The sequence below is a fragment of the Glandiceps talaboti genome, chromosome 3 (genome assembly GCF_964340395.1).
Source record: "Glandiceps talaboti chromosome 3, keGlaTala1.1, whole genome shotgun sequence".
Taxonomy (NCBI): Eukaryota; Metazoa; Hemichordata; class Enteropneusta; family Spengelidae; genus Glandiceps; species Glandiceps talaboti.
Genome location: NC_135551.1, coordinates 20,997,423 through 21,017,170, shown reverse-complemented (window position 1 = coordinate 21,017,170; position 19,748 = coordinate 20,997,423). Strand labels below are relative to the sequence as shown.

The window sequence follows — 19,748 nt, the reverse complement described above, 5'->3', positions numbered from 1 at the left end:
ATAATGATGTTAATAAAAATTAGCAAAAGCGACTGGCCCTGGTCTAAACTTAATGTGATGCCATCATAATTAAAATATAATTATAATCGTTTCTATGTACCCCTAAGCTAAGGATTCTCAGTAAGTAAATGATGACTATAAATTTACGGTAGTGACTACTACATTTTGGAAAAAATTACAGTAGTTTCATTTTCATCCTCAAGCCATATTTTATACAATGGCATCCAGATATTTGTTTTATTGTGTATAAAAATACAAGAATTACCTCAAGGGCATGTCGACAATGGAGATAAGCTCGTCTTGTCGTTTTCATCGTGGCCCAAAGTGTAGGTGTCTCAATGTGAGTCTCTATACTTAAAAGACGTAGATACTTTTTACGATGTATTTGTCTGACGTCAACAAAGAAGATGTTTAATGATGAAAACTAGAGAGAGAGGGGAGACATTTAGTGCCTTAACTTGACAACTGTACGTTACATATCACTGATTAACCACAGATTTCCCGCAAGCCTCCTTATAATGAAGTCACGTGCGTGCTCGAAGTACATAATACTACATACATACATACATACATACATACATACATACATACATACACACATACACACACATACATACATACATACATACATACATACATACATACATACATATACATACATACATACATACATACATACATACATACATACATACATACATACATACATACATACAGACAGACAGACAGACAGACAGACACAGACAGACAGACAGACAGACACACACACACACACACACACACACCAACTACACTCAAAAAATGGTTCAATTTAGTTGTGGTCTTTAGTTGTTTGGGCTTTGATACAAACCAAATTTAGATATAGTTTAAAACTATTTAAGAGCACGGTAATACGCTTCCTTGTCATTATCTGAGTCTGACTCATTACCTATAGGTCTACAATTGAACTCTGACATATAATTGTCCGTACTGTGTGGGTCTAGTTAAACCCCAATAACTACCAGTGCTATGTGGCTTATAACTTAATGCACTCCACTTTAGAGAAAGGCAAACAATATAGTGAATTGCGACTTAGTACAATTGCCATCTTAAACGTAGGTAGATTAATGTGGCGTACTTGAATCCTGGTTGATTGTAATTGCCACCCAATCTTGAGGACAAACTTACTTTGATATGTGTTGTTGGTCACAATTTATCGTAATTCTTCGCTTGCAGTGTTACTATATTATCAAAGGCTTCCTACATCAATATTTAGCTTTCTGTCGATATCCGAAGAGATAATTGTTTCAATTTCTTTGTATGCATTGAAGACTTGCACAGTTCATCATTTCATTCTCAGACGCGTGATATTATATATTTTATCTTGAAATACAACAGTACAAAAACATGCGGAATCATACCACACACGTAAATAAAGTTATCCCAAACTAGATTGAACAAAAAGTATGGAATTTATACACTGGTCCTTCTACGTCACCACCACAACGACCCATAACTTCAAGGTAACTGATTCTGCTGTACTCGAAAAATGGCAAAACGTTCACACGCTGTTATTACTTTTAGTAAATATTGCTTATAGTTATATTATTTCCCATTATTTTATTTCATTCAGCCGGAAAATATTCGTGGCCTGTTAGAGTTTTTTCACTACGAGTCCAGGGACTCGTAGTTACAAGGCCCCTTAGGTAACTAGTATTTTCCCTTGCTAAGCGAAGAAAAATAGTAGAAAATGTTATATGATTTTCGGGGTGGAACAGAAAATACGGGATTTCTTTTCTGTTCGCCCTAGATCATCAAAGACGCACCTACATCATTGCTTTTGTGGTTCTCGAAATGTGAGTCAGACGTTCAGAGACGTAATTATTCTCCCCATTTCTGCTGAAATAAAGCTGAATTTGGGTTGCCGTAGTCCTTTGTTTTCTGGCATGCTTTTCACAAGCCAAATTGGACTCTAGCCTCGTGCAAGTAAGAGTTTGGCAAAGTTGAACATATCGGTCGGAACTGGGGTACATGAACGCCTGTTTGAAAAACAGTATGAATTCTGCAAGTAGGATGGATGTTGATGCCCGATTTTATAGAGAATTGTGAGAAGTCAATGAATTTGAATTAGGACATTCATCGCTAAATCACAGTAGGTCTCACGATTTGCGTCGGTAATACATGGGAAATAGACTCATTCTCGTGAGTTTCCCACCTGTGACAAGTACAAAATAAACTTATTTATTCATTGTGTCACATTGGTAATTGTAAAGTACCTCTTACTTTTTTAACAAAGAATACAACGTCAACTTGAAATTAAGCGACAATGGTCCTCAACAAATTAATCTCTCAGTTTGAATGCAATATTCATGTGTTCGAGAAGTTCAAAACTGACGTCATATCATATTATAGGAACCACTTGTATTGCAGACCTTTTTCAAGTGTGCGTCGTAAGAGTTCAACGTCAAAACGTTTCTGTTTATCGATTTTTCTTGATTTTAATTTCCACCACATACACTTTAAATGTGATACTCGGATATGGAGATTCATACATCTCCTCGGTATTAACAATGATGGCATAGAAAATAGCCGTTGTCTTTGTTCATCATAGCCTAGTACTAGTCTTCCATATCCCGCAGGTGAAACACCTCATAACCTTTCAACGCTTGTTTTGAGAACGGATTATTCATCATTCAATTCCAAAATTACATTGAAAATCTATGGTTGGCTCTGTCTGAAGGTTTCTTCCTCAATGATGCAGGTCATTAAAAGTATATCATTTCGAAGGAATGGTTATGGGGTTTGATTTATTGAATTTCGTATAACAGTCGACAATACTTCAATTTGGCAATGTCTAACTGCTAGTCACAATAATTGTGAAATTGTGACAGATGTGACACTTCCGAGAGAGAGAAAGAGAGAAGAGAGAGAGAGAGAGAGAGAGAGAGAGAGAGAGAGAGAGAGAGAGAGAGAGAGAGAGAGAGAGAGAGAGAGAGAGAGAGAGAGAGAGAGAGAGAGAGAGAGAAAGAGAGAGAGAGAGACAGACAGACAGACGGACGGACGGACGGAGGGAGAAAAGATTATGGTGGTGTTCAGACAGACAGATAAACAAAGACAGGGAGACAGTAAGAGACAGACAAGTTCGTGTCCACATTTAGTAAATACACTAGGGTTCTGTCGGTAGCAACAAATTGTTTTGAAATGTGAAGCTTACTTCTGTTTATCAGTTCGGGAATATAATTTATGTATAACTCGTCGTCACTTTCACATATCCATCGAAATGATTCGGGTCCATTTGCTATAATATTCTTGTCTGTATACTAAATACAAACTTTCGAACACTAAACGAATAAATCCCTTGTTAATGCCTGGACATAAACACAAGTACATTTGGAACGTTTGTAGATATTGATAGTGTGAACAGATTTTACGGTGTACGCATGTGAAAGTATTAGCTTTTTGCGGACCTTAAAAAATACATGGTAAGAAGTATAAAACAACTGCATGTGTTGACACTGAGAGCATCATTTGGGTGACGAAAAGGCAAATCCTCCCGAGAATCAAGATAATCTTGTCCCTGCGATTTTCATTATCAGAGGAAACACCGTGAGGCACTAAGAGGTGTAGGCATATATAACGTTTCATGAATAATAGTGAAGGGTGTTCTATGCAACAATTTGTCGTCAGTCAGTGACCTACATCACAAGACACTCTCACAGTCCTCGGAGCATCGCATCGCTAAAAGGGCTGTTTTGTCTGTACCGATATATATATATAACTGTACTGTGGGCCCTCATGGACTACATAGGGATAATCATTTGTTGACATGTTACTGCGATGCGATGCTCGGGGCAACACAGAGTCGCAGTAATACGTCAGCAAATGATTAGTCCTATGTACTCGAGGGCCCACTGTACAAGGATATTCTAATACAACGTTGCGGTGCGGTGTTCCCCGGCGACTGGTGAGAGAATCTAGACCTCACATGTATTAATACCTTTTGTATCAAAATGTGGCGACTGTTCACTGGAGATGACAAATTGTATATACATCATCATACATCATACATGTACCATAATCATAGCTGACGAATTCTTGCACAACACAATGATTAAACGCCGGCAGTTATATTTTATATTATGTTTTGTAAAAAAAGAAGAAGAAAAGACACATCAAAAGATTCGTCTTTCTACATGATAGCACTTGTTCAAATTTATCTGAAAATTCCGTTTATTTTTCCCTTTCTTAACTTCACATGCAAGACAGTGTGAAGTGATTGTAAACAAAAATAGTGACGCCTCGAACCCATCCAGGTACTTCTCTTGAATTGTGACTTACTAGACATGACATGCGTGAGGTTATTTTCAGTCTAAAACACCAAAGCTAATAAGCTCGGCAATTTTCTCTTTTTCTGTGGTCTCATTCCAGTCAACGCACTACTTTTATAGCTAACTCTAAAGTATCCAGTTATGTTTATGCGCTTTAAATTGTAATCCGGTTATATATGTGGTCTCGAGTCAGTGTTGAAAATAATGCTCAAAACATCAGCTGGTGTTTTGGACTCATTGCAAAAAAAATATCAATTTGTTCTTTTCGAAATGTCTTTCACAACTTAAACCATAAGAACCTTCATTCCAAGCTGATTCTTATTTCGCTTCAGTATATTCAATTCCCGCCATGAAAAACAACAGAAATGACGGTGGCTGTAGGCGACGGGTTTATGGTAAATGACTCACACATACGTGTAATGCTTTCCTTGAGAAATAGCTCTGACGCTTGCTCTTTGAAAGAACAGTACTTGGATATATATCTCGTTATCATAGTTCAAAACATTTCGTGAATATGATTTGCTTAAAAGTTTTCTTTGTTGTAATGGAACTGCGCACCGCCTGACTTGATAGTTGAGTACTCGTTACTTTTCTTGTGTAGAACGGTTGAAAGTGCCTTCGGTCCACAAAAGAAAACTCCTATGTTTTTCCTGGAATTATAGCAAAAGGAGAACGCACATGAAACTTATCAATCTTTAGATATTTGGTTATATAATTATAGCAATTCTCAAGGAGATGTACTGAATAATACAATTGGTTCAATTTGTTACAGTTTTAATAGCTTCAACGGATGTGGGTTTCCAAGAAACCTTTCTGATTGAAATGCAATTTGTTGAAACACCAGCCTGACATTATCAAAATGTTACTTTTTTGTCAACCATTTCATTCACGTCAACATTTTACTCGGAATCAATTCCATCAACTTTTAATTTCGTTTGCCTGAAGCATGACGTTTGTGTGTATAAAGAATATCGCGTGCACCCATATCCGGCGATGACACAGTGTAGGAGTATACATCATGAGTACTTCTTCCGACAGGTGTGGTATACACAGTTGGGGAGGGATGTGCCACACTACAATGACGCCCTCATCGGCAAGATTGCAATCTAAACTTTAAACTTTCTTACCCTTTGTTGGCCTCAGCCACGGCGGGGAATACTTCGTCCCAATTCGGTCTACCGTAATGAGTTTTTCGCTGAAGTCCTGTCACAACATCAGTACCATCTCCTTCGTGTAAATAAATGTTTCTTGCCTTCAAAACAAAAATGTATTGAAAATATTTTATTTTTTAATGTCATAGTATTGGATGTATGAAGTCAATAGGCAAACTTTTACACACACATTTATATTTCATCCAATATCTTATATAAAACTCGAATCTGGATATCTGTCTCTATTTATGCATTGGGTAAATAATGTTTAATTCCAAACCATATCTTTGACATTGTGAGAGTACAATGCTTCTGACATGCCCTAACTAGATAAAGAGTTTCCTCACATAAACTTGAAATTGAGGCAGACCGATGGACAAGACCAAATAAGGCACCTCTTGAGAAAAGGCGTTGCAGTGGATGTGACGTTATTGAAGACGAGTTTCATTAATGTATTTCACTATATGAAAAAACGGATGATTTTCTCAGACATTGATATATTCCAGAGTACTACGTACAGGAGGCACCCGAATTTCTTTCTTTAAATTCAGCGAATAATTTCTTCTGATAAATATTTGCAACTAGAAAACTTGGTCTTCTCGTCTATAAAGCTAATCTTAGACGTGATAACCGTTAATTCGATATGGGGATTTAAAAAAATTTGCAGGAGCATCGTGTTGGCACTATATTATATATTACAGTCTATAGCATTATTTCCGTGATACAAATCTACAGGTACACCTACACCTAAGATCAAATTATCAAATCGTCACAGTTACGTTGCCTTATATAAAATGGCACCATAGATATCCCGGTCAGGGTATGTAAGGGGGTCACAGTTTTACTTGAATCCGATGTCTCACTCAGAACAATAACATAAGTACAGTTTACACATGAACTAAAATTAAAACTAATCAGGATCTGAACTCTGGCCATACAATGAACGACAATCAAAATGCTACCATGACGTATACAATGTTCTTCCCTCAGCAAGGAAAGCAAAATCGGACAAGCAGTACCTGATTAACATCCCAACCACGTGACAAATATATGTTGTAGTCAAGGAAACCACCTTTGCCCTGTTCCACCATTTCTTGTTCTAAATGGTCTAACAAGTCGGTGAACCATTCAAAAGCCTTTGTGTCGGGACACGTCCAGTAAAAATACACTTTCTTTAGTTTTAGTTCCACATCATCGTGAGAGTATTTATACCTGTTGAGAAGAAAAAAAAAGCGGTCGTATTTCAGGAACAGAAGCAAGGAAAATACATCACGAAAATGTGTTTTCTTATGAGTGATAAATGTTCCTGAAAATAAGTTCATGTACGTTTTGCATATTCATGTTATTTGCATATTTAGTGTCAAATATCTGTACTTGCTCCATTTTCACTGTATTCGTACGTATGCAAGCTAACACCAAATGTGTCATCTACTTACCATATCGATTTCAATACTGATGCAAATGGTGTAGCACCAATGCCAGCCGCAACGCAAACACCAACTTCGTATCTGAATATATCAGTGCTTGAGGTACCAAACGGACCATCAACTGCAAGACTGATAAAGTTAAGAAATCTTTGTTATAAACAACGTCCACATACAGTAGACAAATCCCTCGGGAGATTTTTTTTTGTCTCGTAATCATCAAATGTTTTGAATTTGTTATTCATTCCAAATTTTGTAAATGTGATCAACTTTTAAAAGAAATTCCCAGTTACTAATAGTCTCCCAAGGGCTCAGTGTTCAAAAATCAATATACCCCATTTGTCATCCATATATACCAAACACTCGCTCGCAAATATGATCATCGCCTCTTATTTGCTCAACGTCATTTACAATAATTCTTTCGCTTTTTTACATACTAAATCGTAGAAGATTGTTGGCAACTATGTTACATGTCAAAACAGATTCTCTCAAACTAGATATTTCTTCCTCACACTGCGAAATATCAAGCTTTGCGGTGCATCTTGGACGGTACCGTAAAAGAGGATGGTATCGTAAAAGAGGATGTGTTTTACGACGATGGCTAAAAGGTCATGTTACCAACTAGCAAAACTATATACTATATTATATACTATACCCTGGCATTTCGGAAGCATCTTTGAATTCACTGTCGTTGGCACCGCATAAATTGGCCAGTGCCGCCGTCCAATCACCAACTACACGTATATGAACACTAAAATAATCATCCTCCGGCATCTATCATTATAGATAAAACATTTAAAATTAAATTCATTAAATTATCATAATAATTATAAAGTGAAATATTTTTATATTGTGTGAGTAGGCAGAACAGAGAGTAAAAATTAAAAGAAAAATGTACTCGGAAATGTATTGTAATAATCAATGAAATAAGAACATGTGCTATGAATTTATGCAGAAATCAATAGTGTCACGAAATACCGTTTTGTATAAAGATAGGCTCAAGCTCTTCACCAAAGTGAGCCCGGGTTGGTTGAGATTAATAGTTGAGGGCGCTCTCACTTACCCACGCTCCAAGCTTGAGTCAGTGTATGTTGTAATATTCAGTATAGTGGTTCATTTTAAAACCAAAACGTTGCCACGATTTCACTAAATATTCAACCAGTCTGATGGTTTGTGTGCTCCCTCCCATGAGACAACGCTGAGCTATTACTAGGACAATGAGTGTGAAGCAAGTTGCAATTTGGCCTTTCTTGACAATGGAATGAAATTACGTGATGTGAAATCATGAAATGACTCTCCGGAACCCAATTAAAGTTTACGAAAATGGCGCCATTTCCTGGAGTGTCGTTCCCCTTTACTGTATAAAACATTGTTGTTATACACGTGAACGGGTAGTAGTTATATTTGTATATCTTACACTGCGAAAATGTAAAAATCCAGCAAGAGTACTGTATATTTTTTTCTGCTGGGGCATAGAAAAATGTTTTACGATAACCGTTGCCGCAAAAACGTAAGCTTATGTGCTTTTGCGGCGAATTGGAAACGAAGCGTGTACGCGTGTCTCATGGTGAAAGGGTATATCATAAAACTTAAAAGTTGTTGGAATTCTTCTGTACTTACAGATGTCAGTGTAAATGGATGCCATTCCAATTGTGAAATCTTGTTACACTGGATAAAGATATATTGCCCTGGTAACATAGAAAATCCCTTCCTCTGCATTCGTATTTCAATTACATTCGTTGGGTGTTTTATGACCTATTCAAACGATAGAAAGGGAAATATGTCAATTTCAATACTCGGAAGGCATGTCAATCTCCAAAAACTTGAGGGCATGTTGCATTTAACATGTCATGATTTTCTGTAAGCATGTATATTTCCCAGGAAGCGTGTCAATTTCCAAGGATACATCCCACGTAAATTTCCTAGAAGGCATTTAAATTACTTCTTAGTAGGCATGTCGATATCCCTGGAAAAGTGTCAATTTTCCGGATGTTGTAACATCCCATTACAAGGATGTGTGTATTCCCAGCGCCGAACACTTGAAAGCACCGCCCACTCAAGTTCTATTGTTATCGTCAGCAGATTAATAAAAATCACAATTTTCCTAACAAATCATGTAAGTGAACCTGGTTGAATTATAAATCATACCCTTATTTATATAGTATATATATATAATATATATATATATATATATATATATATATATATATATATATATATATATATATATATATATATATATATATATATATATATATATATATATATATATATATATATATATATATATATATATATATAAGCTTACATTATTGAAGTTAAACTTACCTTAACGATTTTCGCTGTCTGGAAACTTCTATACAACCTAATTCCTCGCTCCACCAAATAGAGAGTAAACGGACCAAGGACCCACATCCAGCTCTGGGGGAGTAATAATTGTTAATGTAAAACTCAAGTCTATTGCATTCATGAAAAATACCTTTTGTAAATGATGAAAATGGTATTTATATACCAAATCCAAATCCTCGCAACAAGGGTTCAGATACTCTTTCATTAATATAACGCGATATATATAATGTACTGCGGTCTAACATACAATGGTAACACCCCTATCCCCTCTTTTCAGGTATACGTACCCTCTGGACGTACCCCTCCTTTGTAATAATCGGTAGCCTCTAAACAAATGAAAATTGGCCAAACATCATGTTATTAGTCAATGATAAATCATGATGAATCTACTTTTTCCGTGCGCCATCAATTTTTCGTAACACGTATGCTAACGAGAGAAATTTCTGGTGACGTGAATCGGCGCGGCTTACAACAATTGGCCTTTCCAAAATTTGCCATCCTGTTTGTGTGTATACCTTTGGGGTCTACATGGTATAGGTTACTCAGTTAATCATGATCATAGAGCACTGCTGCTTTCCTCAGTGTCTGAACGATACGAAAAACATATCTGACCCTGACTTACACTTCTACAGAATACCAAGGGACAAAGTTCCTAAGAACAGTACTACGAGGCGATGATACTAATACCCCAGCTAGCGCTGTGCTAGCGCTGTACATGTATTCTTAATTTCCTGTTTGCAGTCTGCAACGGCCTGTTGATTTTAAAGGACGCCCACGTGCATACATTGATCACACATGATTGAACTGACTCCGATTGACAATTTTGTAACTTTATCCAAAAAGACGTCACCATGCAAATTGAGTGCAGAAATTGTGGATTTTTTGTATACGTTGGAAATAAAAGATGCGCTAAAAAAATAACACTTGATATAGTCAACATTCCTAGTTAAGGGAGCACAAGCTAAGTGCATACGTTTTAGGCGAACATATTCACACGTTATTAGTAACGAACGTTCACAAATAGATATTGGTCTACTTACAGCCGCCCTGCTACCCTCAAACTGTGGTTCGGGACACACTTCATTTGGTCCCCAGGGTTTGTTATAACAAACGAATGGGTCATGTTCGGCAAGGTTCGTCTGGCCTCGAACTATTCCCCTGGAAGGGCAAAGAAAATGTATTTTAGTAAACTTTTAAATCAATGGGATCAAAATATAACACGTTGGAAGTGCGTAACAAGACGACGTAACTTGTAACAATATATACAATATATATATATATATATATATATATATATATATATATATATATATATATATATATATATATATATATATATATATATAAAGGAAGTCAGTGGTAAGATTTATCCGTAGCACAGTGCTCGATTTAATTATAAATATTGTTTTATATATATATTTATATATATGTTGATGTACATCAACATCTCCTGACGAGTGATTTACTCACGAAACAGGCTTGTAGAGACGAAAACCCCGACTTGATTTTCTTCTACCCTCAACACACACACACACACACACACACACACACACACACACACACACATATATATATATATATATATATATATATATATATATATATATATATATATATATATATAACAATATTTATAATTCATATTTATATGAAATTTCCAAAGTCAAGACTTACGAATCTTACCCGTATACAAATATCAGACAAGGGAGTGAAAAGTTTTATCGTCGTTTTCTTACACGACGCACAGTCCATGTTCGTCTGTCTGTCTTTGTGTGTGTGACTGTATGTATGTATGTATGTATGTATGTATGTATGTATGTATGTATGTATGTATGTACATGTATGTATGTATGTATGTATGTATGTATGTATGTATGTATGTATGTATGTATGTATGTATGTATGTCTGCCTGTGTTTGTCTGTATTTCTGGCTACCTGGCTTTGTCTCGCTATATACCTGTCTATCTAATCTGTCTGTCTCTATATCGGTTTGTCTGTCTGTTTGTCTGACTGTTTGTCTGTCTGTTTGTTTGTCTGACTATTAAAGTGCCCCACTACCTGCCCGCCCATCTGTCTATCTCTTTCTCTTGGATATACATTAATACACTGTTCAGCTGCAGTTGTTGTTTTTTACGATAGACCGCTACAAATTATTTACTGAATGTGTTTACTTACTGTATACCATGGACGACGACACCAGCAAAGAATATAACAAATAGATGATGGGTGTACCAAAATACCTCAAAATAGGACCTCCTGTGAATTATATGATGTAACCACGGTTTGTTAACAAAAAATACTACTTAAAGGGGCACAAGCTGAATTGTAGGATGGGGAGGGGGGGGGGGGTAATTTTTGCTGTAGGTTAAAACATACCTTTTTGAGTTGTAGTTTGTGAAGCATTACATGGTTAACCAATACTTGGTATTAGCAAAATTTAAAATTGGTATTAAGAAATAATACATAGATGATTCGATGACGTAATTTATTGTACGTATACTAAAATATCGAGGAGGTTGTTATTATGCGGTGAAATGGACAAACAATGCTGCTAGGATACGATTTCAGTACGAACGAAGGCAGGCATCGACATTAACATTAGTATGGTTGAGTTTTTTTTTTTTTTTTTTTTTTTTTTTAACTTTTCAGTTGAACACAACTTAACTTGATGCAACATAATTGTAATTTGACTAAAGGACTAACTTGAACAATAAACTATATTGTTTGCAACAACCTATAAATAAAAGCTAATTATGAAAATAATGACTATCAGACTTGTGAATATACTTTTGTTTGACTTCATTTCTTTTGAAATTATACACTAGCCTTTTTCGTACTTACACCGTACACGGTTGCATGTTATCACTGATAGTTTCAGAAAAGTAGTTTACCACAGAAAGGGTCGGGAAGCGAAACTTTGAATGACAAACATATGGTTGATGATTCGGGGTGGGAGGGGGGGTATTCCGATATAAGTCAATATATTAACCATACAAAATTAATCAGTTATCGTTGATCATCGCTTGACATACCTAATTGTTTCCGTCGCCGACGTTACCATGGTAACAAGTGCAACGGTGATGACGACACCTGAGACTCCGGCAATAGTTACCACAGCAGCTTCGACCAATCCTAGTCCAAACGGAAGATCCTGGATCACGTGAGAGTGGAGACGTCATAAATATTAGCATATTCAGTCATTAATGGATCGAAACAAGGAAGAACTCAACAAGTAATATGTGAGAAGTTCAATAGAAAGAAAGTGAAAACTAAGAAAACAAACAACCACTGAAGTTTCATCAGAACACAGGATATCATGTAGACTGTGAAACGACATTCATCATTCGTGTAGATTTTGCAGGATAAAGTTGCATAGAATTTGGCGATTCGTGAGAACAAGGAACAGGAGAAAATAAAATTTACAAAACTTTGCACAGTTTAAAGTACGAGGCGATTAGTCATATGGTTATGATGTTGCAGACGTTATTATGTGAAGCAATCATGATGTCTGGTTTGTCATGACATACTAGTATAATATAATTCTCATAATAGTGGTCTCAGGCTGAGATTATACTGAAACATCTTTAAGTTACATCTCGAAATATATTGAACAATGTCCAATTCGTTCTATATCCGCTCACCAATCATATCAACTAATTTGAATGCTTTTTTTTCATATAACAAACCTAAGATGTCTTGAACCTGCAAGGTAGAGTTCAAGTTAGATTAACATTTGTTTTATTTAGGAATATGATATGAATTGTGCAAATTTACCAGAAATGTACAGGTTATAAATGTGATGATTTTGGATTGAAACTCAGACCACTGTAAAGTGTTGTAGTCTGGGGATAAATTGGATTTAGCGGTCTAAACTGGTTACATGCCCCCCCCCCCCACACACACACACAAAGGAAGGGTGATCCCAAACGGGGTGCATGGTCCAAGTTCAACTTCTACCCGTGTAGCAAAAGTATTGTTTAAGGGAAAAATCTTCCTATTTTCTGATGCCGTGAAGCACGAAGCCGTTTCCTACTAGATGACTGTGTTATCGACTCCACATGTGGCTTAGAGAATTGTCACATGAAAAGTCGATCCATGCATGATTTCGGGAGAAAGTGACCAATTTGTTAGGCACATATGCCCGTATATCTTTCTATGGACGTACCCCCCCCCCCCCACACACACACATCTTCATCAGGTACTTACCTGGGTCAGGGATCTGATTGGATTCAACCACGTGCCATTATCACTGTACGGTAGGGTACTTAGATTGTAAGCTAGGGTGCCCTTTTCACTGTAATACCCGTCAATGTAGCCATCGAAATTAAAGTAGTGAGCACCAACGTGCAATATTGAATGAAAACATATCATGTACGCCACTGCCTTGTGGAATGCTATATTCTTATCCAACTGTCTTCGGATTACATGTACGCTTTTTGTGCAACACTAAAAGAAAATACATACACTCATATGTAAAAAGGGTCATTACAGGAGAAATCATTTTAGCTTGGTGTTTCACTCATGGGGCATGAAGTTTTTGACACAAAGATATACCATTTCCATTCCCACACTAACAATAACAGACTCAGAAACAACAACACACTGCAGAATCATTTACCCAAACACATTGAAAAGTTAAGGCTTCAAAAACAGTCCAAGTGGACCTGATGATTTCTATAGCTTCAATTGTTTACTTTCCAACTGATGGTAGGACTATACACTTCTACATCCCCACAACTGCCTGTGGCACCTATATATTGTTTCATTTGCGTTTGAAGTTGCCTGAGTGTGTGTAAAAAAGTGCTTAATAGGACTATGGATTTAATATTGCCGTCTTCAAATTTGTTGTTGTTGTTGTTGTTGTTGTTGTTGTTTTTGTTGTTGTTGTTGTTGCTGTTGTTGGTCGCTCACTTGATGTGTTTCTCCATAGACCAGGGTATATGGTTCAAGTTCCCGAAGAGTTCTTTCCCGAAGAATTCTTTCCCGAAGTGTTCTTCACTTCACTGACTCCATTATTTGTGACAGACATGTCACATGGGCATGTGCCCCACGTTTAAAATGGTGTGTATTTGGTAGGTCGTTAGACAATAGACCCTACTCGTAGGTCATTATACCATAGACCTTTCACGTGTGGGGGTCTATGGTTACACGTATGTGACTTCTTCACTGGGATTCTTTTGGCACAACAACTAAGTACTTATATCTGAACCATACAATACAGAGCAATGAACAAAACACAAGGGCGTTATCAATGAAAGGGGAGAGAGACATTCATTACAGGAGGTTGGGAGGAGGGATATATTACGATAAGTGTGTAGAAGATACTACCAGTGTCAGAAAATTACGAATTACATTCCATTTTGCATTCACGCTCCCACATTAAGAAGAAATTAAAATATTTCTACATTAAAAAAAATGATAAATATCTTTGACGTATACGTAGATAAGCAAAGGAGAGATTTTGACGTAAAGCTGGCATCAAATTATGATTTGACGAGATCTACTTTCAGACTGAAGCTTGCGAAGCGCGATAATAACGCTTTACGGAAATACTTATAGCCCACCCCAGTTGTGGTAGACGTAAGCACTTATGTGACGATGAAGAACACGAACACGATAAAAACGTGCACGAACTCCTTGAATATTGTCATGGCAACACGACAGGTCCTGTTTTATTCCAAATTAAAATAATAGTCAATATTCTGGTTAATTTATGGTGTCGACGTCCCTAATAACTGTCATATGCCCGTGAAAAAAGTCGTGGGTATGTGACTTGTAAAAATAGTCTCGGCGAATTATTTCTTCTATATGCAAATCGTCTTTGTATTTACTGATGCGTTTTCGAATTAAATGTTACCGACAGATATTCTCCAGTATCATCTAGATATTATATGCACGTATTTTTATCAGCTGTATATGTTTTGTATCGGACGTAAGCATCTTGATTAAGAGTTTACATGTCGTGTACGCTTGAAGGTCAATTCATTCCGATGATTAAATAGACGTCGACGTCAATTAGGCGTAAAAAAATTGTAAAAAAAGGTGGGTAGGTAGATTTTTGTTTCATTTCATTATTGTTTTTTATTTCATGTGTGTCTAGTTCAGGTTTTCCATTGCTTTCCAAATGGTCTCTGCGTTGTTTATTTCTTCCTATCAGATATACAGCCATTACAGATTCAGTGGAAAAATAGTTTTATATTGTCTTTTTAACTTGATGTCAGTTTCCGCACCCATTATTTCTTGCGAGACTTCACACGATTTTCGCGATTTTATGTAAAAAAAAGTTTAGGGTCCGATCGGCGTGAAAAACTAGGAGGGGTCGGGTAACCGGAACCAAACAACTTTTTTTATTGTCCTTTGTAGAAAATGTTATTTGTTTCTCAAAAACTAATAAAGAATATGGCATCACCTTCAAAATAATTGGACCCGATTTGTCATTCGATTTTGAACCTTACGGGTGAAATTCATAGTGCCAAAATGTTACTCCATGCTCCACTTCAACTTTTAAAATGTAACCGAATTCAATTCGCCGTCCGAGGTTGTGCCTTATGAGTGAAGTTTATATTACGAAAATATTCCTTTATTTTATTAACTTTAGAAAAAAAAAGTAATCGAATGGGTGAAACTTACCGTACCCAAAATGTTCCCTAACTTCAAAAAAAAAAAGAAGAAGAAAAGTAACCGGACATTATGTCATCCGATTTGGAATCTTATCAGGTGACCCTTACCGTACATGACCCACGCAGGAAAGATATCAAGTTCCTGCAGACTGGGAGGAGAATCAACATGCAATTGAAATTCAAGCAAAACCCACTAGCTTTGGCAATACCAAGTCCAGACTGTAAGAGATAGAATGAATCATCCATGAATATTTTATCTAAACAAATGAATACCAGAGTTTGTTGATTAATTGGTTAATTATATAACAATGATGTCACTGTCTTGTTCTATTTATCATTAATAATGTTTGTATTGTGAGGAATGTTTATTATAAAATTACTAACTTTATGACTCAAAGGAATTTAATTGAACGTAGTTGTAATGCTAAGATAATTAAATGTTAATATTGCTTAAGCACAGTGCAGGTGAATCCCGGAGTATACGCCCCCCCCCCATATGTGGATTGTGGATTTTCTCTGTGGTCCTGTGGTCCTGACTATAGACTCTTCAGATAAACAAACATGATTACTTCATGTATGTGTATGCATATGTATGTGTGTGTGTGTGTGTTGTGTGTGTATGCGCTATTTTTCAACTTCATCTATATATATATATATATTTTAAAAAAAGTTTTGAAAAAACTTACCCCTGTCAAAGTCTTTGTGTAGTAATATTGCGGTTCTTCATATGTCAAAAACGTCATTACCCAAAGGCCAATATTAAGTGCGTACCATATGACCTGTGAAATGATACAAGAAAATAGTGATAGAATTATACTATGTGCAGGTGCATACCAGACTTAATTACGTAATATTACATTAGTAAATCTAGGGCGATATCGGATTTTTAAGTCAAGTGTCTTGTACTGTATGGTACGGTGTGAATAGGGAAGTACAAGACAGTCGAAATAATCATACGTTGGATGCAGGGGAATTTAGACCACTTTTTATGGCTAAAATAAGACCTTGAAACGAAGCAACATGTGTAATAGAAAAAAGTCGTCACCAGTATTGAGTGGTATGAATTGTACTCAGGTAGCCCGGTCATTGGTTGTAGGTACGATCATAGTTAATTTGTCGAGACATACGTGTAATAATATTTTAGGGTTTTTTGTTCATGACAAAATTCGGTTGCTGGTGTAGATTAATAGTGTTTTAAATACAACAGTATTTACTTAAATGGTCACAGTGGTACAAGTACGTTTCCATCGGTTGTTTACATGTAGAAAACAAGAATTCCAACCGCATTTTCTGTGTTTTCATGTTTTCCGAAATCAGCACAAGTTAGCGGACTTTGTCTTTAAAATACCAACTCTTTATAGGAGATGGTCTGAGTTTGTGAGCACGGGGACACCCACACCGTGACTCAGTCAGTCAGGCGACACACCTGAAAAACCTGCATATTAAATAAACGTTCTCCGGGAGGCATTTAGAGGTGTCCGTTGTATGTTTAAATTTAGGGGCGTGATGCTTATATAGACATAGCTTTATGGTACGAGAGACCGTAGTACATGCAGAAAACTATAGCGACTGTACCAGCCCCGTCAGTGAAGTAGATTGTGTTCGTCAATGAAGTCAGCTATGCGTGGAACAAAACAATAAGGAACTTGATATACTTGTGTGTGTGATAATTTAAACGAAGGCTGTACTTACTGACCCGATCGTTTGTCTGTGTACAGAGGGGTGAGTCAGTGCCCTTTCCGACCCAATTCATGTCGGTTAAATTGCTGGTACAATGGTGGCAATTCAACGGAGTAGAATACATGGATGTTTGTATAAAGACGTGTTATACTGCTATACGCGAAGTATTGGTATGTCGATGAAGTCAGATTTATGGCTTTAAAAACTCATTCACTAATTTGACAAATCCGATTCCAAAATCACTTCAGTAACGAGACAGATTATTCCACTTTTTTGTCCATAAAATCCTAGGAATGCAAATCCCCATGCAATTACTACCCTATTTCATCCATACACAATTGACGAATTGCGGGAGATTTTTTATCTGTGTACTCTAATAAAGCAAGGATTATAAATCTCTCCCTCCGCCGTCTTCGTTTGGAAAAGTACTTCGTACCATAGACGTTGGTGTATTTTTATCAAGAGGAGACATACATGTATCGCTGAATAGGTCTACCTTTACAGGTTTTTTTCATACAGTACGTCAACGTAGCCATGTGTGTTTACACTTTGTAATTAGTATTCACAACTGTATTGTTCTCCATAACCTTCGTACACGTTCTCGTCCGAGGCTATATAAATATTTACGATGGTGACTTGGCCTTTTTTTCAAATTCCAGTCGTCGAGTATTTGAAGAACATACACAGGTAAGGGGGTCATATCCGAATAACATGCAGTATGGACATTGGAGGTCTGAACTGCAGTTGATATACTTAATATGTATATCCTTTTCGTCCTGAGGAAATACGTGTAAGTGGATATCGCGGGTCGGTTATGAGTTTCGATGTCTGCAAACGACAAGACTTCATAAAGCTGCTTATGTATGTATGTACTTCTGGTTGAAAATTGATTTATTGGTAACCCTTTGTCATCAGCGCTCGAGGGCACCATCCATTGGAGTGCAGAAAAGAGTTTCATTAGCCGTGAGCCATTTTGATGTAGTACGTTACTCAACTTAGAGATAACCTGAGAGAATACAAGTCCCGAACTAGAACCATATAGACAGTGTCTATGCACAGACAACTAACACATCTAGTTAATTGGCTGTGGTCTATGCTAGAACCAAATGGGATCGACGCTGGCAAAGAACCAGGGACACATAAACTTATTACCAGCAGGTAAATATCATATGTTGATTTTTCAGGGAGATTCCCACGATATGTCTTTACAACGGTCAAACCATAGATAGTAGAGAAAATAAATGAAAACAAAGCGAAACAAGAGTTTGTTATTGAAGTACAATGAAGACTGTTTAACTATAGCACTCTGCACTTTACATACAGTATACATACCAGTACAACCCATTTCGGAACTTCATTCACGATCCAGCCGGACATAACCATTTTTTTTCAAAATGTGAGCTTGAGATGACTGTTTGTAATCTTCAAGTTCCCGCAACCGACCGCGGCTTTACGATCGAGAGGCTTGTTCACACCCCGAGTCAACGGTTCTCAATGAATACTTCCTGCTGAGTGCGAATTACGGTTGTTGACCAGTGGTTGTTGACTGTACGTGCCTGAGAACGAAGCGAAGTTGATCTGATCTGCTCGAAGCAGTAAATTCACTCATGCCATGCGTGATTCGTCACCGGTATAGTGTTATGCAAATTCATAGGTACGAAGAAGTACCACTGCGGGATCGGAAGGCAAGGCGGTGTCTACTTTCCATATATGGTAATGTTGTTGTGCGTATTTAGCAAAACAACGGACAAATGATTACAAGTACACGTGATTCCGATATTGAATACTAGTATAATGTTTGTATGTTCCTACACTTCCCATGTTGTCAGTAAGCTTGCTGCGAGCCATTACATAATGTTACATACAGCTGAGTACAGTTTTTGTTATAGAATAGTATCGCTTGCGTCACAACTTGTCAGTTACACCAAGCAACCTTACAACAAATATCTATCCATAACAGATGTTGTCTGCCATTGTTACAATAAAATAGTTCTGATTTGATTCAGAATTGTTGACACTGTGCGAGCATACCGTACACTACGACCTCCGCAGACCACTGCGAGGTAAGATGCACAACAGACATTGACTGGTAAGTCATATCTCTTTGAAGGCAAAGTTCTGCGCTCGTTTCCTTTTGATAATACATAGGTTAGATTCACATCTTTTCAGAGTTGATGAATCAAGTTCTGCTAACATTGATACCACATCACGATGTA

The 19,748-nt window shown here is 36.9% G+C and overlaps 1 protein-coding gene across 2 annotated transcripts; it reads right to left on the bottom strand.

Moving 5' to 3' along the window:
- Positions 1-3,820: 3,820 nt before the first annotated feature.
- LOC144433412 (NADPH oxidase 2-like) lies at positions 3,821-19,108 on the bottom strand. Of its 2 annotated transcripts, none has more exons than XM_078121718.1 (14): positions 18,865-19,108; positions 16,539-16,631; positions 15,961-16,071; positions 13,439-13,678; positions 12,265-12,383; positions 11,408-11,488; positions 10,272-10,389; positions 9,211-9,303; positions 8,503-8,637; positions 7,538-7,656; positions 6,895-7,014; positions 6,478-6,670; positions 5,435-5,559; positions 3,821-4,957 (listed from the first exon to the last, which is right to left on the bottom strand). In XM_078121718.1, the coding sequence occupies exons 1-14, from the start codon at positions 18,913-18,915 to the stop codon at positions 4,831-4,833; spliced, it is 1,725 nt and encodes a 574-aa protein (XP_077977844.1). In that variant the 5' UTR covers positions 18,916-19,108; the 3' UTR covers positions 3,821-4,830. The 2 variants fall into 2 exon arrangements, with proteins under 2 accessions (XP_077977844.1, XP_077977843.1); XM_078121717.1 differs by having other exon boundaries at positions 3,822-4,957; positions 12,265-12,392; positions 13,448-13,678.
- Between the last annotated feature and the right edge of the window lie 640 nt (positions 19,109-19,748).

What these genes read in the sequence shown, in the direction of transcription:
- LOC144433412 (XM_078121718.1), bottom strand. Translation starts at nt 18,915, where the DNA reads ATGGTTATGTCCGGCTGGATCGTGAATGAAGTTCCGAAATGGGTTGTA. An exon ending in GTCGTCGTCCATGGTATACA is followed by an intron (nt 10,390 to 11,407) that starts GTAAGTAAACAC and finishes TTGCCCTTCCAG; the next exon opens with GGGAATAGTTCGAGGCCAGA. An exon ending in GTGGTTGGGATGTTAATCAG is followed by an intron (nt 5,560 to 6,477) that starts GTACTGCTTGTC and finishes TTTGTTTTGAAG; the next exon opens with GCAAGAAACATTTATTTACA.